The sequence below is a fragment of the Zootoca vivipara genome, chromosome 16 (assembly GCF_963506605.1).
Source record: "Zootoca vivipara chromosome 16, rZooViv1.1, whole genome shotgun sequence".
In the NCBI taxonomy this organism is placed as follows: domain Eukaryota; kingdom Metazoa; phylum Chordata; class Lepidosauria; order Squamata; family Lacertidae; genus Zootoca; species Zootoca vivipara.
Genome location: NC_083291.1, coordinates 21,818,271 through 21,843,447, shown reverse-complemented (window position 1 = coordinate 21,843,447; position 25,177 = coordinate 21,818,271). Strand labels below are relative to the sequence as shown.

General features: G+C 44.7%; 1 protein-coding gene across 6 annotated transcripts in view; it reads right to left on the bottom strand.

The window, feature by feature from the left end:
* PRAG1 (PEAK1 related, kinase-activating pseudokinase 1) overlaps positions 1-25,177 on the bottom strand; it is a 97,337-nt gene that overhangs the window by 22,161 nt on the left and 49,999 nt on the right. For all 6 annotated transcript variants that reach the window (XM_035140797.2, XM_035140796.2, XM_035140798.2 and 3 more), the window contains exon 3: positions 20,300-22,095. In XM_035140797.2, coding sequence (XP_034996688.2) covers positions 20,300-22,095 — 1,796 coding nt within the window. The remainder of the gene's footprint in view (positions 1-20,299; positions 22,096-25,177) is intronic.

Sequence of the window (25,177 nt, the reverse complement as noted above, 5' to 3'; positions counted from 1 at the left end):
GTGTCCTCAAAAGGTGAGAACAGAATTCATGACAGATCCAGAAGGTGACGGAAAGCTAAAGCAGGGACTGAAGGAGGTGCATCACCTGATCAGAGCAATGAGAAGCAATGAGTTTTTTTGGAGGAGGGAGTTTTGGACAGAGGTGAGAAGACTGAGAGATGATAAAGGACAGCCAGAGAAAAGAAGGTTACAGGAGTTCAAGGGTGAGCCTGGAGATAACAAGATCAGTGTGTTCACAAAGTGGGCAGAGAGGGGGTGAAAACACAGGGATCATCTATATATTTTTTCCGTACTGGAACTGAAAACGAGCAAAACAAAATGATACTTCATGGGAATTTTTGCTAATAAACAGTCGACTTGCCGGCCAAGTAGAAAACTCCCAACTATGTCTTGCCTAAATAAGAATCACAGGAATTCATACCCAGTTTCCCAGGGTGTTACCCTTCCCTTTTCTTGTCTAAGAAGCGAGTTGCTGAAAGACTCACACCATTTCTTGTCCTGGAAACGAAATGGTATAATTTTACTGGTATTGTTTTGCTTTAATGTACAGTTCTCAAACTGACCTTTTCTTTTACATTTGTGATACAATTAAACAACCTGAACTTCTTTCCAGGAGTCTTGCAAAGCGGTGGAAGCAGAAGCGCTTCTTTAGTGTTTGCCATTTCCACTCCGTACTCTGTCCTCCTAGGCTTTAGCTTAGAGAGCAAAGTGGCAGCAAGCATGGGCAGGCCAACCAGCAAGACAAATTTCCAATTTTGTGCAAGATTATATTCTGCATGTTAACATTACAGAAACACAAGGGAGTTGGCAGTATGGCAAAATGTTTACCATGGTTCCAACACCAGGACTACTCTCTGGAAAACAGCAAATCAAGAGTGCTTCTGGCACCTTAATACAATCACTAACTGAGCCATTTATCAAGTTACCTTTTAAAGATGTGAGTGTGCTCTTGAGGGAGATAATTGACACAAGCTTGGCTGTTTGGCAGTTGATTTGACAGGGGTTGAATGGTTGTCCAAGCTCTACAACATGGACACAGTGGCCTGGTTCAGTCTTCATCCTAAACTGTGGTTTCCTTAAGCCATGGTTTGCTTAACAAACCATGAGTTGTTGCACACAAGCCATAGCTTGGTTTTTTGTTGTTGCTCTAAGTGCTGTTCATTCTCCAACAGCTCATGCGTCTTGCCTTTGAGGCGTGGTGAGCTTCTGAGGTGCGGTGGTTAAACAAACCATGATTAAGGGTGCTAGGTTCATATGTAACACCAAGCCATACTTAAACCTGACAAAGGCTTGTAAGCTGGCAGCAAGCCATGTCTTGAGATTGAGGTTTGTTGATGGTAAGGTGCTGGGCAGGGTATCACTAGTAAGTCACAGTTTAATAAACCATGGTTTATTGCTATGTGTGAACCAAGCCAGTGTGTGCACAGAGACCACGCATCAAGGACAAGGTGAAGGGGGAGAAGAAATTGTTTTCCATGGTCCTCCAACTGAGCAGGGTTAATATGTGTTGAAATCTACCAGCCAAAAGACTGGCTGCACACCTTTAACCTACTCTCAACACCAATTCATATGAAGAAGTTGGCATCCCTTTTCATTTATAGACAAAATTTCCCATTCTATACCTGGAAAAGAGGTTTGTGAAATGCAAAAGCTTGTACTTTTGTAACAACCAGTCCAATAAATATTGTATTACCAAGCTTGTAAATTCAGAAGAATGCAATGAAACTAACAGCACACTCCAGCCTCGGTCATACACTTGACTATAAAATCTCTTTCACCTCAAAAATGATCAAATCCTGTTCTCTGATGTCACATTCAATTCAAGCGTGTAACATATTTAAAGTACAGAAACCTAAATAAAATATATAGGTAGGAACTGATTTCTTCCCTTCCTGGATTTCACTATCCCAAATAACATTTGCTCATTAAAAAAAAGAAACTGGAACAACATACATTTTGTTTGCACAGCTTGAGACAAAAGTTTCAGTCAACTGTGGTTCTTGAAATAAGTGGCGTTCTTGGCACCTTTGAGGTGTGCCAAGCGTACATTACCAAACACTCCAAAGGTGCAATTCTATACCTGCCTACTCCTAAGTCCCAATGAATTCAATTAGGTTTACTCTCAAGTAGAACAGCAGCCCTCATTTGGATTCATAACCTCTTCCTCCACTCCCCACATTTCAGTATTAACAAATGAAAGAAGTACATAATCCCCAGAAAATATGGAAAGTGTGCTAAAATTTTCCTTCTTCTGTTATAGTTTACAGTCACAAGCAATGCCAAATACACAGCGCCTGAGGGCGTGCAGGAAAATTTGGAGGAGATGAGGTGCCAGGTTTGACACTTTTGCAGAACTTAGGTGGGGGAACTGGCACAATTATATCCCTGTGCTTTCCAAAGTATATATGGCACTGCTTCTTCTCTGCTAACCAAGACCAATGAATTAACACAAATGTGGACATTTCTAGACCAAGGGATTTCTACATGTGAATAAAGCAAAGATCCTTTTCAAAACTATAGAGCCTTATTTTTTTATTTATTTTTTGAGGGGGCTGATCTAAACTTCTATTGCTAATGACAGGGCATTTTCCATTGGGGTGGGGATTCCCCTTTCCTTCTAAGGTTTTATCTTGTGTGATTTCCCCAAGAGAACTGAATAATTTATAAATTTCCTTTCTACACATAATTTGCTAGGTACAGTCAATGTTAATTTTTTTCATCTACAATACTGTCTTATTTATTTTATAGTATAGTACATTGATTATTGCCTTCGTTTCATGGATCAATGGTCTCGTTAGACAGTAAAATTCATGTTAAATTGCTGTTTTAGGGGGTGTTTTTCATCGTCTGGAACGGATTAATCCACTTTCTATTACTTTCAATGGGAAAGTTCACTTCAAGTTAAGTACGCTTCAGGTTAAGTACGGACTTTCGGAACCAATTAAGTACTTAACCTGAGGTACCACTGTATTAGCAAAGCAAACCAGATAGCAAAGCAAAAATGAAAAATATATACATGTAATAAGACACCCCCAACACAGTTATGTACGTGTACAATTCTACCTCCTGTATTGAAGGAACTCTGAATTTTACTTTGTACAGTAGGCTAGTGTGATAGACTGACAGGACACTGATGAGGGTACACAGGGGGAAAGCAGGCTGCAGTCTGATTTGGGAGACGGGGTCAGTGATTTGCAGGGAACTGTACCATCCAGGAGGCAAGAGTCAGAGGCAGGAGAAGCTTCAGAGCTGAAGAATGGAGCACAGGATGGGTCAGAGGAAAAGGTAGGTCAGGCAAGTGAAGGGCCAGGTGCTTCACCACCCTCTCCTGCACCACTGTCTCCCAGAACAAGGAGGGGAATGAAAAGCGAAGAGCAGAGGAAGTTTCTATGCAGGCATAGTTTCCGGCTGCATGTGTGCAGCCTGTCGGGGGAAGGTACATAAATTGGTGGAGGGCGCGAGGTCCCTGGTTGCTGCAACTGCGCCAGAAAGCATGGATCTGGGAATAGATACGTAGATGCTAGATCAGTGTGCACAGGGTTCCAGAGCTATAGAAGCTACTATGTTATCTTTGACAATAGAGAGTTAGCTACAGTGGTGCCTCGCAAGACGAATTTAATTCGTTCCACGAGTCAATTCGTCTTGCGAAAAATTCGTCTTGCAGGGCATTCGCCTTGCGAGGTACCACTGTATGTGCCGTGTGCATTTCTTTGGGTTGGAAACACCCTTGACAGCTCAGCTTCTACACACACACTCTCTCACACACACCTCTTCATCCTCCATTCAGGCAAGCAGGAGGCATTATCAGAGTTCAAGGACATATTACAGCCATGGTCATCTGAGGTTCCCCATCCATGAATTTGGGAGAACCGAATCTTGGGAGCTACCCAGGAGTTACTGCTCACTCTTCAGAACTGTGAGCAGGAGACCGACTAGAAGAGAACTCGGGTTTATATGATCTTTCCCCTGCCTCACCCTCGCCATAAAATTCCATGTTTACCTGGACAAAGACTGGGATCACCTTGAATCTGCAAGACTGAAACCTCTTTAAAGAGCAAAGAGCACAAGTTCAAGGCCGACCCCTAGTTTCTCTCTAGGTAAACTGGTGGGGGAGAGAACATCTTTAAAAGCCATTTGAAGTTGAAAGAAACGAAGGACTTACAACACACAAGGAAATAAATGTACGCAGCCCAAACAAACCTATACCTGTACACATATATTTAGAAGGCCTACTGACTTACTCCCAAATTAAGTGCACCATATAACCATATTCCTTTAATTTAAGTTATAAACCAAATCTGAGTATGAATTTGGATCTAGAAGGCGGAAAGTCTCAAGATGTACATATTGCCAATCATTATTTTTTATTGTTGTTCTACAGTTCCCTTTCCAAAGGGGTCGTGGATTCAAGTGCTAAAAATAACTAAATGGTGGTCAATTACTTTCCATCTCTCACAGTGAACCTTTTCCTTCTTTAAGTGTTGCCTGCAGCATGCTTCAGGGTAACGCAACAAAGGCGGACCCTCCCTCTCCACGGCTTAACACAAAATGGGTGATTATCTTTTGCGGAGATTACTTGCTCATGGACCATTCATCGAGACAAAGGTTCTCTCACAACGTCCCTTCTCCCCCTCCATCGCAACCTAACAGTTTAGAAATTCAGAACGGTCATATCTAGAAATACAGGGCACAATTTAAATTTAATTTCTTCAAGTGTTCACGGATTTCAAGTTTGGAGACAAATGATGCAACCTAGGAGCTTAATAATAATAATAATGTAGCTCTCATGCAGGGGTTTTGGTTTGTGACTGGATACAGGAGCAGCTCCCCAAATGTTGTTGGACTATAACTCCCAGCAGCCTCACTTAGCATAATGGCCAATGGTCAGGGATCATGGGAGTTGTAGTCCAACAACACCTGCAAGGTACCACATTGGCTACCCCTCTGTAGTTTCTTCTTTCTGTGGAAGTAAGTCAGCGCACAAGCGATGGAGCTGCCACAGTGCAATTGGGCACTGTGGCTCTGCCCCACCAGGCAAACCACTATTGTCCCGTCCCTCCCCACCTACAGGAAAGGGAATTATTTGTAAACCTAAGCCCTTACGTGACACAGCAAGGCTCTATCCAAAGACAAAAATTGGGGGGAAATGTCCTAGAATCCAGACCTTGTAGAATAGGACTTGAGGCTTGTGAGATCTCCTCTTTTTTGTTCCTTTTATACTTAGAACTTCAAGGCGCAAATTCCACTGAAATTGGTGGTCTTGCTCCTGAGTAGACATGGCTTAGGGCTGCTGGTCTCCTTAGAAGCACTGAGAACTGAGCTGGTTCAATAAAAAGCCAAAAACAACCAGGTTTTTAAGGGGCATGAGGATCACAGCCCAATTTGAGATGCAGGTTAGACTCAAATGGTTGCGGCCGAGTAGATGGCTGGTAAAATGGCGACATATTTCATTTTGACGGTTTTTGAGTACACCTCTCACAGAAACTAGTCTTGTCCAGGTGTGGATTGGAAGGGCGTTTACAGATAAAAACCAACGCTCCCAACTCTCCTTGCATCAAGGCTTCTTCCGAACCAATTCAGAACGTAAAAAAAGGAATGGGTGACATGAGAGGCAAGAGACCATTGTGAATAATGGATCAGGGAGGCCCTTGTTTCAGTATTTGGGCTTCCCTGCTCATGACACCCTCACCCACGCCAGCACCGCACTGTGCCATGCCCCTATTGTGGCCCTTCCTTCCTTGTGGGTCTCCATTTTTAAAATCACACTGAAGTTGTAACAGCACAATGCTCCAAAAGGAGTCATAGAATCATAGTTGGAAGAGACCACAAGGGCCATCCAGTCCAACCCCCTGCCAAGCAGGAAACACCATCAAACCCTTCTTGGCATATGCCTGTCAAGCCTCTGCTTAAAGACCTCCAAAGAAGGAGACTCCACCACACTCCTTGGTAGCAAATTCCACTGCCGAACAGCTCTTACTGTCAGGAAGTTCTTCCTAATGTTTAGGTGGAATCTTCTTTCTTGTAGTTTGAATCCATTGCTCCGTGTCCGCTTATCTGGAGCAGCAGAAAACAACCTTTCTCCCTCCTCTATATGACATCCTTTTATATACAGTATTTGAACATGGCTATCATACCACCCCTTAACCTTCTCTTCTCCAGGCTAAACATACCCAGCTCCCTAAGCCGTTCCTCATAAGGCATCGTTTCCAGGCCTTTGACCATTTTGGTTGCCCTCCTCTGGACAAGTTCTAGCTTGTCAGTATCCTTCTTGAACTGTGGTGCCCAGAACTGGACACAGTACTCCAGGTGAGGTCTGACCAGAGCAGAATACAGTGGTACTATTACTTCCCTTGATCTAGATCAGGCATCCCCAAACTTCAGCCCTCCAGATGTTTTGGACTAAAATTCCCATCATCCCTGACCACTGGTCCTGTTAGCTAGGGATCATGGGAGTTGTAGGCCAAAACATCTGGAGGGCCGCAGTTTGGGGATGCCTGATCTAGATGCTATACTCCTATTGATGCAGCCCAGAATTGCATTGGCTTTTTTAGCTGCTACATCACACTGTTGACTCAGTGTGGAGGAAGCCAATGGATGGATCCATCACCTCTCCCGGGGGAGTCCAGATCTAACACCAAAGCAGTTTGCTCCACCCCACTTTACCAAAAGGCTGGCTGTGCCGAGCTCACACAAAACCCACTCCTGGTTTCTTCCTAAACTCCCCTCATACCAGCAACCTGAGTGGAGAAGAGGAGGGAGAGCCTCTTCACCGTTGTTACTGTTAAAACAGTTGGGAGTCAGAAACTCCGCAAAACCTACTGTAAATCACTCAAGAGATCTACCAGGAGATCCTGGTATGCTTTCTTGACTTCCGCTAGCGTAGAGTATGAAAGTTTAACATAAGCATTCAACATGTAAACGAACTGGGAAGCTGGTGCTGTTCTCTTGGCGTAAGAGCAAAGGCCTAGTCCTTGTTAGAAGCCTAATTCGGGACTGGATGAACTTTCCAAATGCTATTCAAAAGCAAACTCATGCAGAGTGCATGGCAGTAACCCAGCCCAGATCTTACCGCAGCATGTAATAATAATAATAATAATAATAATTTATTATTTATACCCCGCCCATCTGGCCGGGTTCCCCCAGCCACTCTGGGCGGCTTCCAACAAAACAGAAATTCTAAAATACAGAAATCCATCAAACATTAAAATACAGAAATCCATCAAACATTAAAAGCTTCCCTAAACAGGGCTGCCTTGAGATGCCTTCTAAAGGTCTGGTAATTGTTGTTCTCTTTGACCTCTAGTGGGAGGGCATTCCACAGGGTGGGTGCCACTACCGAGAAGGCCCTCTGCCTGGTTCCCTGTAACTTGGCTTCTCGTAGTGAGGGAACCGCCAGAAGGCCCTCGGAGCTGGACCTCAGTGTCCGGGCAGAACGATGGGGGTGGAGACGCTCCTTCAGGTATAACGGACCGAGGCCGTTTAGGGCTTTAAAGGTCAACACCAACACTTTGAATTGTGCTCGGAAACGTACTGGGAGCCAATGTAGGTCTTTCAGGACCGGTGTTATGTGGTCTCGGCGGCCGCTCCCAGTCACCAGTCTAGCGGCCGCATTCTGGATTAGTTGTAGTTTCCGGGTCACCTTCAAAGGTAGCCCCACGTAGAGCGCATTGCAGTAGTCCAAGCGAGAGATAACTAGAGCATGCACCACTCTGGAGAGACAGTCAGTGGGCAGGTAGGGACTCAGCCTGCGTACCAGATGGAGCTGATAAACAGCTGTCTTGGACACAGAGTTGACCTGTGCCTCCATGGACAGCTGTGAGTCTAAGATGACTCCCAGGCTGCGCACCTGGTCTTTCAGGGGCACAGTTACCCCATTCAGGACCAGGGAGTCCTCCACACCCGCCCGCCTCCTGTCCCCCACAAACAGTACTTCTGTCTTGTCAGGATTCAATCTCAATCTGATAGCCGCCATCCATCCTCCAACCGCCTCCAAGCACTCACACAGGACCTTCACCGCCTTCACTGGTTCTGATTTAAAAGAGAGGTAGAGCTGGGTATCATCAGCATACTGATGGACACCCAGCCCAAGCCCCCTGATGATCTCTCCCAGCGGCTGCATATAGATGTTAAAAAGCATGGGGGAGAGGACAGAACCCTGAGGCACCCCACAAGTGAGAGCCCAGGGGTCTGAACACTCATCCCCCACCACCACTTCCTGAACACGGCCCAGGAGGAAGGAGCGGAACCACTGCGTGACAGTGCCCCCAGCTCCCAAACCCTCTAGACGATCCAGAAGGATGTTATGGTCGATGGTGTCAAAAGCCGCTGAGAGATCCAGCAGAACAAGGAAACAGCTCTTACCTTTGTCCCTAGCCCGCCGGAGATCATCGACCAGTGCGACCAAGGCAGTTTCAGTCCCATGATGAGGCCTGAATCCTGACTGGAAGGGATCCAAATGGTCCCATGATGAGGCCTGAATCCTGACTGGAAGGGATCCAAATGGTCCGCTTCTTCCAGGCGTGCCTGAAGTTGTTCAGCAACCACTCGCTCAATCACCTTGCCCAAGAATGGAAGATTTGAGACTGGGCGATAGTTGGCCATATTGGCCGGATCTAAAGATGGTTTTTTAAGAAGCGGTTTAATAACCGCCTCTTTCAGCGGGTCTGGGAAGGCTCCTTCATGGAGAGAAGCATTTACCAACCCGCGAAGCCCATCGCCCAGCCCTTCCTGGCTAGCTTTTATAAGCCAGGATGGGCAAGGATCAAGGAGACAGGTGGTTGGTTTCATTCGTCGAAGCAGCCTGTCCACATCCTCGGAGGTAACAGATTGAAATTGATCCCACAAAACTTGACTAGACAGGACTCTAGCACTCCCCCGCCCCGGCCCTGCTCCCACGGTGGAGTCTACCTCTTCCCGAATCTGAGCGACTTTATCTGCAAAAAACTTTGCAAAATCATTGCAGGAGATCATGTGGCCCGTACTGGGCCCGGATGGAGCAGGTGGTTCCGCTAAATTGTGAACCACCTGGAAGAGTCTCCTGCTGCTGTTTTCTGCAGATGCGATGGAGACGGCGAAGAAGGTCCTCTTCGCCGTCGCCATTGCCACTTGGTAGGCTCGAAGTTGAGCTCTAGCCCGTGTCCGGTCTGATTCAAAATGAGTTTTCCGCCACCGGCGCTCTAGCCGTCTCAACGACTGTTTCATCGCCCTCAGCGCCGGGGAAAACCACGGGGCTGTCCGGGCTCCATGCAATCTGAGAGGGCGCTTCGGAGCCAGACAGTCAATAGCGCTGGTTAACTCCGCATTCCAGCGGGCCACCAGGGAATCAGCTGAAAGGCCATCGACATGGGATAAAACATCCCCTACCACTCTCTGGAAGCCAATTGGATCCATTAAGTAGTGGGGGCGGACCATCCGAATCGGTCCCACCTCTCTGCAGAGGGGAAGGGTTGCGGAGAAGTCCAGTTGCACCAGAAAGTGATCTGACCATGGCACTTCTTTTGTTTCGCTTTTACTTAATGTCAGATCACCAACATCCATAGAGGTAAACACCAAGTCCAAGGCATGTCCGCGGCTATGAGCTGGGCCAGACTTATTCAGGGACAGCCCCATGGAGGCCATGCTTTCCATGAAGTCCTGAGCAGCTCCTTGTAAGGTCGTGTCGGCATGGATGTTAAAATCCCCTAAGACAACCAAGCTAGGTGTCTCCAGGAGCACATCCGACACGACCTGAAGCAGCTCGGGCAGGGAATCCTTGGTGCAGCGGGGAGGTCGGTACACCAAAAGGAATCCTGTACTGCCCCTATTGCCCAACTTCCAGAACATGCACTAAGAAAACTCAGTCTTACCAATAGGACGCCTGGTGCAAACTAATGACTTCCTAAAAATCACTGCAACCCCCCCTCCCCGCCCAGATGGCCTGGGTTGCTGTGCATAAGAGAAACCTGGTGGACAAGCAGCGCCAAGAACGGGCCCATCGGCTTCATCCAACCAGGTCTCTGTCACACATGCCAGGTCAAATCCTCCATCCACAATCAGGTCGTGAATGGCAGTGGTCTTATTCATCATCGACCTGGCATTGCACAGCAGCACCTTCAGGTCATGTGGGTATCCCTTGCTGATTCCAATATCCGTCCGGTCAGGACCAGACCCGGAGGCAGGGATAGTCCTCAGACAACGACTAAGTCTGCCTCCTCGGTAATGACATGGTCTGGTCTTAGCGTAACTCCTCCTCCTACCCGTGACCACTGAGATCGGTTGTCCCAGTGCATCACCCCCTGTGGAATCTGCCCCAGCCATTTTGCTTGCTGGGACCCCCTCCCGGGCAGCCCTGACCCCTCCCCTTAAAAACAAAATAAAACCTCTGTAAAAAACAGCAAAGAACAGAACAAAAGAAAAACACAAAAAACACAATAAAACAATAAAAATTACAAATACACTAAAATTTAACAGATTCCCACACCCGGCTAAAAATCCCTCCCTAAAACCTATGTAAATCAAAAAATACAGTAAAACAATACAAAGACAGAAAATTACAAACTAAAATTGACCCCTCCCCTTAAAATCAAATTTAAAACCAATACAGAAAACAAACTAATACAATAAAACAATACAAACAAAGACAAAATTACAAACTAAAATTAACCCCTCCCCTTAAAATCGAATTTAAAACCAATACAGAAAACAAACTAACAGACTAAACGATAAACAAAAACCAAAAACAATAAAAGTTACAAACACATCAGAATTACAAGAAAAGCAGCAGCAGCACTGTTTCAGGCCTCCTAGGAGCCTTAAAGCTGTGGTAGAGTATGGGTCCCGCCCCCGGGCCCAAGGTGGAAGTGGGCTTCAGGGGGAGCAGTCCTTCCAGGACTCACAGCAGCAGCAATGTTCCAGGCCTCCCAGGAGCCTCAAAAGCTGTGGAGGAGTGGGGGACCTGCCCCAAGCCCCAGGTGGAAGTGGGCTTCAGGGGGAGCAGTCCTCCCAAACACTCCCTGGCACAGCAGCAGCAGCAATGTAATTATAGGGTGGCAATGACCAGGGCCAGAATAATCCTGGTCAGGCCATAAGAGCAAGAGGAACTCCATTTTGTATATTCAATTCTAAATCTCTCTGCCTCTGATAGAAAGCAAACAGGCACAGCATGTTTGCACATCTAATGCAAAGATCTAACCACACACAGCACTTCTAAGAAATTCTAGCATAAACCACAAGAGCAAGAGGATGCAGCCCACCGCAAGTTCTAAGTAGAGCACAACCACAATTGTGCCTGTAAAATTCCACATAGACACGTGTATGAAGGTACCAGGTACATAACGCCACCTAGTAGAGTTGGGCGGGTGACTTTGCATCTTGGGGTGCTCTCTCTTGATTGGTTGATGAAGTACTGCAGAAAGGCTGATCTTCACTTCACTCTGTCAAAAAAGGTATAAAAGCACTCTGTGTATGCCCATGGGTCGGGCAGAATGAGAAACTCATTCTCACTGCCACCATTTATTGCAATAAATGTTTTAATAAATCTGTTTTATAATATGTACAACTGCCTGAGATTTCGTCTGGTCAATTTGGGAAGCCAATCATCCATATTACATTTCTGGTGTCCTTACATTTCTGGTGCCGTGCGTGACTCGGATGAAGGCATTTCCCTGAACCAGAGGCAGTCCCCTTTTGCCCCACTGGACAGGGCGCAGATTCCTAACGGCGCCTCTGGTCTGGTGCACACCGGCAGACTTTTTCCGGAGGATCAGAGGTGGCCCTTGAGTTTCCGTGCCCTGGATGAAGAGGCAAAAGGACCGAGGTTGGAAGGGAAGAACAGGAAAAGCCGGCTGGGGTAAGTAGAAAGGGAAAAGGTACCTTGAAGGGAATTGGCCCCCTTTAATGAGGGGAAGGGAGATCCTGATCACATCTCCAGCGTGTTGGTAGTACTCAGTTAATCAGAGGTCAACTGGGAAAACCAGGCGCTTTGGGTAAGAGGCAAAGGGAGGAGGAAAATGTGTATGTTAGTAGTCAGTAGGGAGGAGGTCCCCTGACAAATAGATACTTAGGAAACAAGGAAAAACTGGGAGGTAGAGTGTGGTAAAGTGTCCAATGCATGGTATGTGTGGCAAAGTTTGCAGTGTGTGCTGTGAATGAGGGGATACTTTACAGGGCCATAAATGGGAGGAGTGTGGTAAAGAGGAGGGAAAAATGTGATTTCCCTAAAATTCATGATAGATAAATTCAGAATGCCATAAAAGAAATTTAATTTACAAGTCCTGCCAACAACAAGTTCAGAGAAAAAAGGTGGTGCAAACCAGTATTCCCCCAAAGAGAAGAAAGGCATTGTGAGAAAGAAGAGGAAGAGAAAGGCAGTGGTTAAACGGCAACAAATGATGGCTCAAGGACCAGTGAGGAACCAGAAGGGGTTCAAAGGTCACTGGTGAAGGTCAGTTGCTAGGGAAAGGAACCACTGGACCTTAAAGGACGGAGATGTCTCGGTCAATGTAAAAGAGGAAGGAAGTGTGTTCGGAGAAAGATGGGACAAGGGGGTCCCAGCAGAAGAGAGTTCGTTGGCTTGGCAGGCATGGCAAGGAGCCATGGTCAAGGTGACTTAAGAGTTACCTGCATCTGGACTTTGTTATAAACATAGGCACCCAGTATTCTGTTTTTAAATATCCTTGAAACAGCCCCAAAAAGCCAAAAGAAGCATCAGACTGATTTTATGCCTAAAAGGGCTGTACAAACAGACAGCGGAGGATTGGTTCAGAAAAATCATCTCTGCAACCTTTAGAATGCTATTCACCACACTAGAAATGAGGCTACCGCCGCACAGGATACTGACAAAATGCCAGTAACGGTGCTCAGAAAATGTTTTCATATGCTTCAGCTGGCTTCAAAAGAAAAGAAAAGAAAAATTATGTACTTAAGTAGTTCACAACGCAAGAGACAATAGATTTTATTTGAACAATTAAAATCTTTTCCCCAAGTCCTGTTGGAACTGTGCAGACTTTAGTTTTTGGGGAAACTTACAAGAATGGGGAAAAAGAGACATTTGAGTCCTTCAAAAAGCAAACTACGTTTAAAGGGTTTAACCCTCCTACCTGCAACCCCATTTCATATGTTTTTGTGACAGCAACATGTTGGAAAATTTGTAGAAGTGCATATTTTAATGAAATGAATGTCTGTCAACTAAAGAATTCAGGATAAGGTAGAAGGAAGTTATACTGAATTGAGATTTGTGTGTAAAGACATTGTTTGAATCTAACACTACGTTGGAAGACAGGCTGCAACATCTCAATAACTCTCAAACCTCCGGCAGAGATGTGTGGCGTAACCCCCCTTATTTGGTTACACAAGCGATTCTGCATGATTTGTATTTGCACAACTTGTTTTCTCCTGCAACCTGCACTTGGAGACTGTGGCTGTGCCTGGCTGGTGTTGCCATTTCGGACATTCTATTGTGTGACATTGTGTGACCAAGACAGTTGCTGTGAAAGTAGGGAGAAAAAGATGTTATGCTTTGGAGGTCCATGTTTCGGCTTACAAAAACACTACTGCTCTAAATGCTTTGACTTTAAAATTTTTATGTCTCACGGAAACAGCCCGTTGCTACAAAGCAGCTGTAAGTTTTTCTTCTTCTAGAAACCACAAGACTTTGCATAATTTGAAAAACAGGCTTCAGTATCCTAGCAGAACTCAGCCGTCGGCAGCTGGATGGGAGGCAAATACGGATTTAAAGGACCCCTCCTTAACCCTGCACATGCATGAAGTTCTGTGGAAGGAAAGAGAAACCACGGGGAGATCCTGAAAGATGGACCAGACGTGGAATCCTGTTGCAAGCCTTGTGAAATTCTGCGAAGACTGCTGTAAGGAACTGCTGCTACATCCCAGAGATGACTTCTGTGTGCCAGACACACCTCAATGTCCAATACGTGGGACGCACTACCTCGGAGAGTTTGGTGGTGGACTAACCAGCAAGAAGTTCTAAAACAGCAGCGGCAGCTACAAGGACAATCTCTCTCCCCCCCCTCCTTTGTTTTTTATCTACAGGAAATCACTCGAGCGAAGAGCGTGTAGCCTTGCGGAGCCTGACACGATGGTTCCAGCCTGACGCTAGCGAGTCCCTGAGTGAATCCTTGAAGGAAGGGAGACGAGACCCTCTTCATTCCTAGGTGGTGAGGTATCCATTCCATCCGGTGAAAGTGCCTGAGATGACCCCCTGGATCCACACCCTGCTGTACCTAATCAGGAGTGGGTACCCAGCGCACGGTGCACCAGTTTCCCCTTGCAGCGTCTGACCGGCAAAAGACGCCCAGCGCATGGGAAACCGAAGTAGCCCCTGCTGTGACACTCCGGACGCTGTCACTCGACGCACGGGTTGAGGAATGTCCATCTTATGCAGCACCAAACATCAAGGAGACAAGGAGACGCAGTAAATCTTAGACCCTTATATATGTATGTATGTATGTATGTATGTATGTATGTATGTATGTATGTATATTTGTATGGGAGGCATCAATTGAGTGGGACCCACAGTAGAAGTCTACCTGCCCCCAAAGCAGTATCCTTAATTTGGAAGGAAGGGCAGTGTACCTGCCTCACTTGAGCGAACAGACCCAAAACAGTTTCAGAAATTGAACCATGGGGAGGGTTCCAGCAACTCCCTAGGTGATACAGGGCTATAGCTGGGTTGGGGATGTAACTGGAAGAAGTTGGCCAGGTGCACCCCTCAGTTCTGGTTTTGGAAATGATGGGAGAAGCTTCTGGTAGCCCACTGATATCTAATGCAAGCCTCTCCTGATTCTGGCAAACTGGAACAATAGCCATTCTTTCTGTAGCCAAATGCTCAGCTAGGACAAACCTCCAATTGTTTTATATATATATATATATTCCTGGCCTTTAGAACTGTGTAGGAACTCTTGAAACCCACTGATTTGCATTGAAGCCCAGTACTGAGCTGAGAGAGAACTGTGTATTTTCCTGCTGACATAAAGTTTTGGAAACAGTGGCTAAAGCCCCTTGGCTTTTAGATTTCCAGCAACTATAGTATCCTAGTATCTCTGAAGACTAGTGTGGCCATTATAGATTCATGGCCCACCTGAGAGAAAGAACCCTTTGTTGCCAAAAGTCTGTATTGCGATTTTTTTGTTGTGCCTCAAATGGAAATGCAATGTAGTAGAAAGTGGCACTTGTGCTTCGACAAAAATGATGTTTGTATAATGCAAATATGTGTTCCCAGTTAGGTCTAACAACACGAAGGCTAAAAACTTCAACAGAAAATGCTTAGGAGTTATGGAAATAGATTAATCAAAAGCTGAACCAGGCTTAAATTCAGCAAGCATTTTTACTCTGCTTTATAGCATCAAGCTGAAGCAGAAAAAAAAAAAACTTTCATGGTTATTTTACACTGACAGTTCTGCAGACTGAATGCCTTAATCTACAGGCTCTCAGAGTTTGTGTATAGCCCTATGAATTAGCTGATGGTGTCTATCCTAACAATGAATTATCCTTTCCCCCTTAGGAAAGTTTCCAACCCCATGTGTATGTGTGGTAGCATTTTTAAGAAACTGCTTAGTAATGCACGTTATTCACAAGTTTTAGAAACACTAGCTTGTATACCTTAAGTTAAGAAGTTTCAAAATGAAGGTCTGAATGTGCCAGGTAACAAAATTTAGGTCTGTTTGTAAAATATTTTGCTATTTGATTTAAGAAAAGCAATGTACTATGTCTTTAATGACTGCTAGTTCCTGATCACAGCCGGAGGTTCCTGGAACCTTTTTAGTTCTGGTGACACTAAGAAACATTTAACAGCCTTGGTCAGGTATTTTAACTGTTCAGTAGAAAAGGCAGCCCCCACCACGAAGTTATCTATCTGCCTTGCACTATTTCCCTGGAAGTCAAAAACCTAACATTTGAGCAAGCTTCCAGTTAGCCTTCTTCTGCCCTACATACTTCTTTGAAGCCCAGCAATCTTCTGAGGGCTCTGAAGTCTCTCAATAAAAAAGCATGAGGTTTTGGCCAGACTCTCAGGACTAGACGCAGCTGGCCAGGTAGCCCTTCTGAACTCCTCCTGCTGTGTGTACATCAATCAGGCTCAACGCGTGGTGACCGATATTGGACGGATCAGGGAACTAACATCGGTATACAACCAGAGTAAACGTGTTGAGAGTGATGTTAAAAACATTAAGAAGCAGGCTGATCTGTACCACAAGGTTAGCCTAGACGGTGAAGGTCTACCCAGTGTATGGAGTTAGATTAGTTCTTGGCTCCCAGGTTGGTCATAGTTAAAAGAGATTCTGCTCATAATATTAATTTTCTTTCTTATTGTCTTAGCCCTATGCAGAACCTTGGTCTGTATAAAGCTTCTGGTAGCCCTTCTGAGACAAGCTGAATAACAAGCCTGGGAAAAGTCAGCAGAAGCTTCCTCACTTACTTTGCTCTCTGTTGCCCATCCTTTGGCCTAACATTGGAGCATGGGAAGCTGCTGGCTCCTCTGTAGAATCATAGAGTTGGAAGAGACCACAAGGGCCATCCAGTTCAACCCCCTGCCAAGCAGGAAACACCAGGAAACACTGTAGTGCGATGGGTCAATCAAATGGAGATGCAGAAACACACCTGTTCTTCATCTCCATATTGAAGAGGAGGGAATATAGGGTGGCAATGACCAGGGCCAGAATAATCCTGGTCAGGCCATAAGAGCAAGAGGAACTCCATTTTGTATATTCAATTCTAAATCTCTCTGCCTCTGATAGAAAGCAAACAGGCACAGCATGTTTGCACATCTAATGCAAAGATCTAACCACACACAGCACTTCTAAGAAATTCTAGCATAAACCACAAGAGCAAGAGGATGCAGCCCACCGCAAGTTCTAAGTAGAGCACAACCACAATTGTGCCTGTAAAATTCCACATAGACACGTGTATGAAGGTACCAGGTACATAACGCCACCTAGTAGAGTTGGGCGGGTGACTTTGCATCTTGGGGTGCTCTCTCTTGATTGGTTGATGAAGTACTGCAGAAAGGCTGATCTTCACTTCACTCTGTCAAAAAAGGTATAAAAGCACTCTGTGTATGCCCATGGGTCGGGCAGAATGAGAAACTCATTCTCACTGCCACCATTTATTGCAATAAATGTTTTAATAAATCTGTTTTATAATATGTACAACTGCCTGAGATTTCGTCTGGTCAATTTGGGAAGCCAATCATCCATATTACATTTCTGGTGTCCTTACATTTCAATAATAATAATAATAATAATAATAATAATAATAATATATTTATACCCCACCCATCTGGCTGGGTTTCCCCAGCCACTCTGGGCGGCTTCCAACAAAACATTAAAATACAATAATCTATTAAACATTAAAAGCTTCCCTAAACAGTGGCCAGATACCTGATCCCCACAAACCCACAAAGGGGAAGTTGAAATACAGATAGAAATTTATACACATTAAAACGTCTGTCTTGGGTGTATGTACCCATGGAAAGGGGAACTCCACTATGTAACTTCTACTACGTATTGTTCTCTCTCATGAGAATGGGGCCTCTGACCAAACCCCCAGAGGAATTCCCCATGGAAAACAAAGGACAAGCCCCATACAATCTCTGTGTAAGAGAACCATATTTCTCCAATTAATTGTTTCTCTCTCCTAAGAACATTACCCCTTAACCATAGTCAATCTTTGACCTTCCAACTAGTCAAAGTCCTTTTGTTATGACTTCCTCTTTGCTGGAGATAAAATAACTCAGCAGGGCAAGCGTTTAAAACAGATTCACATAGAGAAATTTAAAGAAGATATTTCCATGGCAAGTGAAGCCTTTTCCGACACACATCTGCTTCCCCCACCCCACCCCCAACCTGTGTTTTTGCTTTCGTGGGAGGGAAGGAATTCCAGAGACGTTACTGATTCATTGCTGAATCATTAGAACGAAGCACCCGTTTTATCTATCAGCAATACAGAAAAGAAAAGAAAGTTTCAGAGGCCTGACTCAAATGCTACATTTGCAGAGCATCAGCCACCGAAGACACAGAAAAATGCTCTTAATAGTTTTCCATATGGTGCCTAAGAGAAGGGCTGCAATGGTCTGGGTAAAATTGGTAGAGGAAATTGGAAAGGTGCTAGGAGAGAGATTACTATAAAGAAATGTTATGGCCCAGTGTGTATGGGAAACCCTTCTTCAGGGGCAACCCAGTTTTATTCTATGATTCTATTTATTTTACGTTGGGCTACTGCCTCTCCTTACAGTATTTCCTCCTATTTCCTAGCTCATGTGAAGTCCTTGTTCTTCTGCTTATTGGTGTTACCCTCCATTTCCCCCCCCCTCAGATAAAATGGACAACGCCGGGATTCCCAAACTGTGGTGCTGCACATTCATGGCGTTAAATGTTCATACTGATATTTAATTGTATTTTTATTGCTTTAATTTCTTATATTACAATTTGAATTCTATGAAATGCAATGAAGTACAAGATAGAAGAAATAAAAGCAGCAATAAAAAAACATGACTAAAATAATCCAGCATCTACCAGCACAGAGCTTTATGAGAACCACAACAGGTCCAAAAAGAAAAAAGAAAAAGCAATATGGCTAACCTTACCCAACAACGCCCCCCCCCCACCAACCATACAAACAAGCCACACTGCAACCAACTGAATACAACCCACCAAACTCTGGATCCTCCAACCCAGGCATCCCCAAACTGCGGCCCTCCAGATGTTTTGGCCTACAACTCCCATGATCCCTAGCTAACAGGACCAGTGGTCAGGGATGATGGGAATTGTAGTCCAAAACATCTGGAGGGCCGAAGTTTGGGGGGTGCCTGCTCCAACCCCTCGCAATGGCAATAAAGATAAATAAATAAATAAAGGACCTAACCATGTGATGCTGACACAAATTCCCACACTAGCACTAAGCAATAGAACAATAGAACAATACCCCCATATCCCCCCCCTCCCCATTTCTTTCCCCCTTCTCTCCCCCTAGCTGTAATATGTCTATGGCATTAAGTGTCTCATACTGAACATTAATATGAACTGTGAAAAAGACTCTATGAATCAAAAGTGGAGACGCTATATGTACTTTCCCTTGTTTAATTGTTTATTTCGTAACACAAGAAAATATTCAATAAAACTTTTTTTTTTAAGGGATAAATCATTAAGTGGTCTCCCAAAACCCTCAACAATTTTCAGCTGATGAGTTGGGCAGGGGGTAGTTTGGGAACTGCTTGCCAACACCATGTGGGAATTCACTTTACACAAACATGAATGGGCACTCACACTGTTCCCTACAACTGCATAAAAATTAAAATACAGAAATTGACCTCCTGGTTTTCGTGCTGTGTTAAAGACTCCTTGGGAGACAGAGTATAGCCTTCTTATCAAGAGTTCTGCACATGTGAGGCAAAAAGTTCATTTGAACTTTCCACAAGCAGCACTAGGAACTATTCTACATGTTACACCACAAAAGGCAGGAGACTGAACAGGCAGAAATCCTCTTTTGGCAGCCCCTTACATAACTAGGATTGTCAGGGTACTTAGGCTGTGACAATGGAACAGATTTAAGCCTGTTATATAGAAAAGCCCTGCGTCAATCAGTAATTGTGGTGGTAGTACTTTGCTACACCCCCCCCCCCAAGTGATAATTTAGCACATATAGTCGTACCTTGGAAGTCGAATGGAATCCGTTCCGGAAGTCCATTCGACTTCCAAAACATTCGGAAACCATAGAGCGGCTTCTGATTGGCTGCAGGAAGCTCCTGCAGCCAATCAGAAGCTGCAGAAGCCCCATCGGACATTCAGCTTCCAAAAATAGTTCGCAAACCAGAACAGTCACTTCCAGTTACAGGTAATTAGCCGTGTTGGTCTGATGTAGTCGAAACAAAATAAAAAAAATCCTTCCAGCAGCACCTTAGAGACCAACTAAGTTTGTCATAGGTATGAGCTTTCGTGTGCATGCACACTTCTTCAGATACCAGATACTAGTCACTTCCAGGTTTGCAACGTTCGGGAGCCAAAACGTTCGAGAACTAAGCTGTTCAAAAACCAAGATACGATTGTATTGATACCAAAGCCCATTAATGTAATTTTTCAGTTTAAAAAGTATTTCATCAGCTAGATGAATCCATATATATGAAATCCCATATATATGAAACATTCATATATATGGAATTTCTGCTAAAGGACACATCTATGTTAGTTCCACCAGATTTGTGGGGAAGAGGAGGAAGGACAGATAATTATCTTCTGGATTTTGTCACTTATCTCAACCTTATTGATCTTTGGCTACCAACAAGCATGCACACAAAACATTTTTTTTTCTGTACCTTGATTGTTTCTTTGGAGGTGGAGGAGGTGGTGCAAATTCCTCAATTCCATTCCTGTCTCTAGGGAACTCGAAGGCAAAAGATGCTGATTTGCTCATTCCTGCAATCTTGTTCTCCTGGACAGAGTGTTTCCCCCCCTGATGGCAATCAGAAATACTTGAGGGACTGCTTGCCCGGTTCTCCGTTTCTGTCTCTGGTGTGCTTTTCAAGAATCCCTGCTCTTCTTCCTCTTCTTCCTCTATCCTGCACTGCCTGCTCCAGGAGAGATTGTAGTACTTCTGCCTCCTCTCAGAGCTCAAGGGCGCTGAACCTTTGTTCGACTCCTCTGGAGAGATTTTGTTCACATGAGGGCATACGGACGATGCGGGCTCAAAGATTGTGCTATCTGCGCTGTTCTTTGGAATGTCAAGACCCCGATGGCCGTTGTTATCACAAGTTTCTGCCACAAAAGAACTTGCAGGCTGTGTGAAAGGCCCCTCTCCTTTGGACAGTTTTGGGGGGATAGCAGGAGTCTCGCCAATCCCATTTCTGCTAGTTGTTTGGGACTGAAGACCTGGGCCATTTTCCACTGGGCTCATCTCGCTGCTTGCTTGCGACATTTCTCTGTATTCGGAGAAAGGGGATGTTTTCCTAGCATCTGAATTAGAGGTTGGGCTAGGACTTGGCCACTGGACCCCTACAGCTGAGTCTGGACTGCTAAGAAAGATAGTCCGGTTGTCATCTTCTGTGTGGGCCGCCACAATGGTAATAGTCGCTGGTACCTGCGTGACAGATTCTTGGAACTCTCTTTCGCAGTCCAAGTGGAGAGCCTTCCCTCTCCAGAGGCCATCTTGCTTATCTTTACAGGGGCTATAAGCCAAGGGCTCACTCCTTGCATGTGTGTTGGCATTATTTAGCGGCGTCTTTTTCCTCTTCGTGCTCTCGGCATAGATAGGCTCGTTTTGAGAGGCCACTTCAGAGGAAAGATGTTGCTCTGCGGAATTGCTTGCATTTTCTATACGCTTGCCTACAGTCTGATCTGATTCTCTAACCAAAGGACAGCAATAATTGCCCTTGGGTGAACCACAGGGGCCACTGCCAGTATCTGAGGGAAATGCTAATGTGTCCATTTCGGTACATAAGTGGTTGTATACGTAACTGTGCGGCGGATGCTTCTCCTCCCTTTGAAAGTCTGAATTCAAGGCTCGGCTTTCCCCTTCACTGAAACTCATGACTACAGGCTCGGTTCTTGCATCTGTCACAGCCTCTGGCCCCTGAAGTTTTGAAACAGGGTTTTCATGCCACACCTCTTTGGTTTTGGTGCTGTCAAATCCCTGGCGGACAGGTGCCTCTTTGCAATAGTCTGTGATGGAGCAGTACTCCCCACCTTCACTTTCTAAATCAGAAGAATTGAACATACCAGCTCTCTCTGAAAGGGATGCTTCCTCTCTTTGGTGGATGGGAGAGTATCTTACGGGGTCCACAGCAGAGCCAACACATCTGTCACTCAAAAAGGATGAATTGTGGCAGAAGCCCAGATATGGCAAGGATAACTTCTCCTTGCTGCCCACTTCATTTCCATTCTCCCGTTCACCCATATCATTCAGAAATGCCACATTACTGAAGGCGACATTTCTCGCTGCACTGCTTTCAAGACTGGAGGAGCCAGCAGGACTGTGCAAAGTACAATCACTTGGAGTATTCTGAATGACAGGCTTCCTTATGATGATGTTGTTGCTGAATTTGTCGATACACACTCTTTGTTCTTCTCCAGATTTCATCAAGGCAAGATTTCTGGGTGGCATTCTCTTGTTGACCTGCATTGATAAACAAAAATATTATCTATATAGGTCTGTAATTTCTAACTTGAGATTTATAAAATTAGATCTATTAACAAATTTATTTCATTATCAACAGAGGATACTTCTTTCTACAAGACGTATCAGCTGAACATATTCTTTATTTCTTCAATGATTATACAGACTCTTATGGTGCTGGAGGAGACTCTTGAGAGTCCCATGGACTGCAAGAAGATCGAATCTTTCCATTCTGAAGGAAATCAGCCCTGAGTGCTCACTGGAAGGACAGATCCTGAAGCTGAGGCTCCAATACTTTGGCCACCTCATGAGAAGAGAAGACTCCCTGGAAAAGACCCTGATGTTGGGAAAGATTGAGGGCACTAGGAGAAGGGGACGACAGAGGACGAGATGGTTGGACAGTGTTCTCAAAGCCACCAACATGAGTCTGACCAAACTGAGGGAGGCCTGGCATGCTCTGGTCCATGGGGTCACGAAGAGTCGGACACGACTAAACAACAACAACAGACTCTCGTGAATATAAAAACATGGAAACAGACACTCCAACAAGAATTATTGTTTCAAAAAGCCTGCCTAAAGTTTTATATCCAGGAACATCTCCTACATCAAACTCACAAAACAAAACAGACGTTTGATATTGCCATTGCTACCAAAAATACAAGACTCAATAAATCTATTTTAAAATATAATCTTACTCTTCTATCGTTCAAGTACATGCTATGGGGATCTATTTACAAAGGATTATTTTACTCTGTTTGTAAAGAACAAGGACAGCAATAAGCACAATAAAAACAGAAGATCTGAAAGATTTACCTCAGACATCCGCACTAATAACAATATCATCTGACATAACAAGAATGACTCCAAAACAATAACAGGCCTTAATGCCAGTAAAATGTGACAAAGTGAAATGAACTTTATATCCAAAGGACACAGCTTCTGCTCAATACCAAGAGAGGACAATGCAGTACAAATGAAAAGTAACATCAAAGCATTTGAAATTAGATGCAGATTAGGTAATTCCACCCCATGATGACTCTAAGCATACGACACACTTCTGCAATAGAGGTTTTCTTTTACTGTTTCTGCCATCAAACAGACACCTAATATCAATATAATTCCAGTCATAGAATCATAGAGTTGGAAGGGACCCCAAGGATCATCTAGTCCAACCCCTTGCAATGCAGGAATCTCAGCTAAAGCATCCATGGCAGACAGCTCTCCAACGTCTGCTTAAAAACTTCCAACGAAGGAGAGTCCACAACCGCCTGAGGGAGTCAGTTCCATAGTATTTCTGATTCCTTCCCAGAACAATTAACATCCACAAAACAATACCTACTTATGACAATGTTTCAAAAGCGTAAAGAATGGTTCTACTGGATATTTATTTATTTGCAGTATTTATAGCCTGCTTCTTCATTGAATACTTTCAGTCCCAAAGCAGGAAACAAAGTAATAAAAATAAACAGAGAAAAACAACAAGATACAAAATTACAAAACCATACAAACAGGTTCAACAAACAACAAATTAACTTTTTTTATATAAGAGAAACAAGCAAAATCAGATTTAACCAAATACCTAGGTGAAAACAAACACAAAACATTCAAACAGACTAAACAACCAATGATCTTAGCAGGCATCCCCAAACTTCGGCCCTCCAGATGTTTTGGACTACAATTCCCATCTTCCCCGACCACTGGTCCTGTTAGCTAGGGATCATGGGAGTTGTAGTCCAAAACATCTGGAGGGCCGCAGTTTGGGGATGCCTGGTCTTAGCAATGGCTTCATAGCCATTAAGCCTACTGACTAGGGTGGACCTGCTGTAATATTAAACACTGAAGAGCAGAAGGCGAAAGCCCTTTGTCCAGGTATTCTAAAATCACAAATTCTCCTCATCTTGAAGTACACAAGCCACGCACAGGTTCTCCATACTTCACTGTGCAAGAAGGTACAAGAAAATTGATGCAGGCCTAAACCAGGGGCGGAAAACCTCAGGCTCTGGGGCTTATTGTGGCCCCCAAAGCCCCTCTGGCCCATGGGAGTCTTGGAAGTCCATGCTCTGAGTCTGCTCCCTAAATTGCACCTCTCACTACTCCTGCTCTGCACACTTCTCAACAGCTTTTGCCCAGCTGGAACGTATCCTTGAACTAGGATATAATGTTTGGCTGGGTGGAAATATATGTGTGTTTGTGTGTGTTGCAAACCTCTGACTTTTGTGTGGCTAGAATAGAGCAATTTGCCTCTGGTGTTATCCACCTTTTGCTTCTGGCACCTACTCCCCACCTGCATGCAACCCCCAAAAGGATGAGCATGATAGAAGGTTGACTCAAAACTTTTCTCCACCCCCTGTTCTCCACCCCTGGCCTAAAACGTTCACTTGGAGAAATGAAAGCAAAGGAGGCCTAAAGAGCCCTGAGATCTACAGATAAATGGCAGTATATAAATTTTAATAATAATAATAATAATAATAATAATAATAATAATAATAATAATACACATGACACTGACCAAGGTGGTAGACAGAGAGCAATGCAATTCTGGTTTGCATCACTTTGTATGTGTGGACGACACATCTTCCTATATATATAAAAATCATGAAAGTGTGGGCTCCACTTTTCTCCGTAACCGCTTGACCGATCGTCCTGAAATTTTGACACAACGATCCAGATCCTTTTGCAGCAACAAGGCCCAACATTGCCAAGTGGAGGTAGGGGCCTGCCTGGGGGGGGATGGGGGCCCGGATAGGTAATGGGTCACAACAGGGTGGGGGGAGACACAGGGATGAAACCTGCCCTCTCCACAGTATTTCGCCTCGACTCAGGGGGACTCTGAGGCTCAGGGGGATCTGAAGGGGGGCTATTACCCTCCATCGCACAGACTAACACACAGCAACGCGTGCAGGGCCAGCTAGTTATTGATGTAAAACAAAAACACATCACTCACACCCTGTCCAAGCAGGTCAGAGATCCGTTCTCCCTGGTGCGATAGTTCACTACACGCTACACGTTGTTTTTAATGTGGGTGCACATTCAAAAATACGATCCTCTCTCATCTATTCTCAGTCTATAATCTTATTCTGAA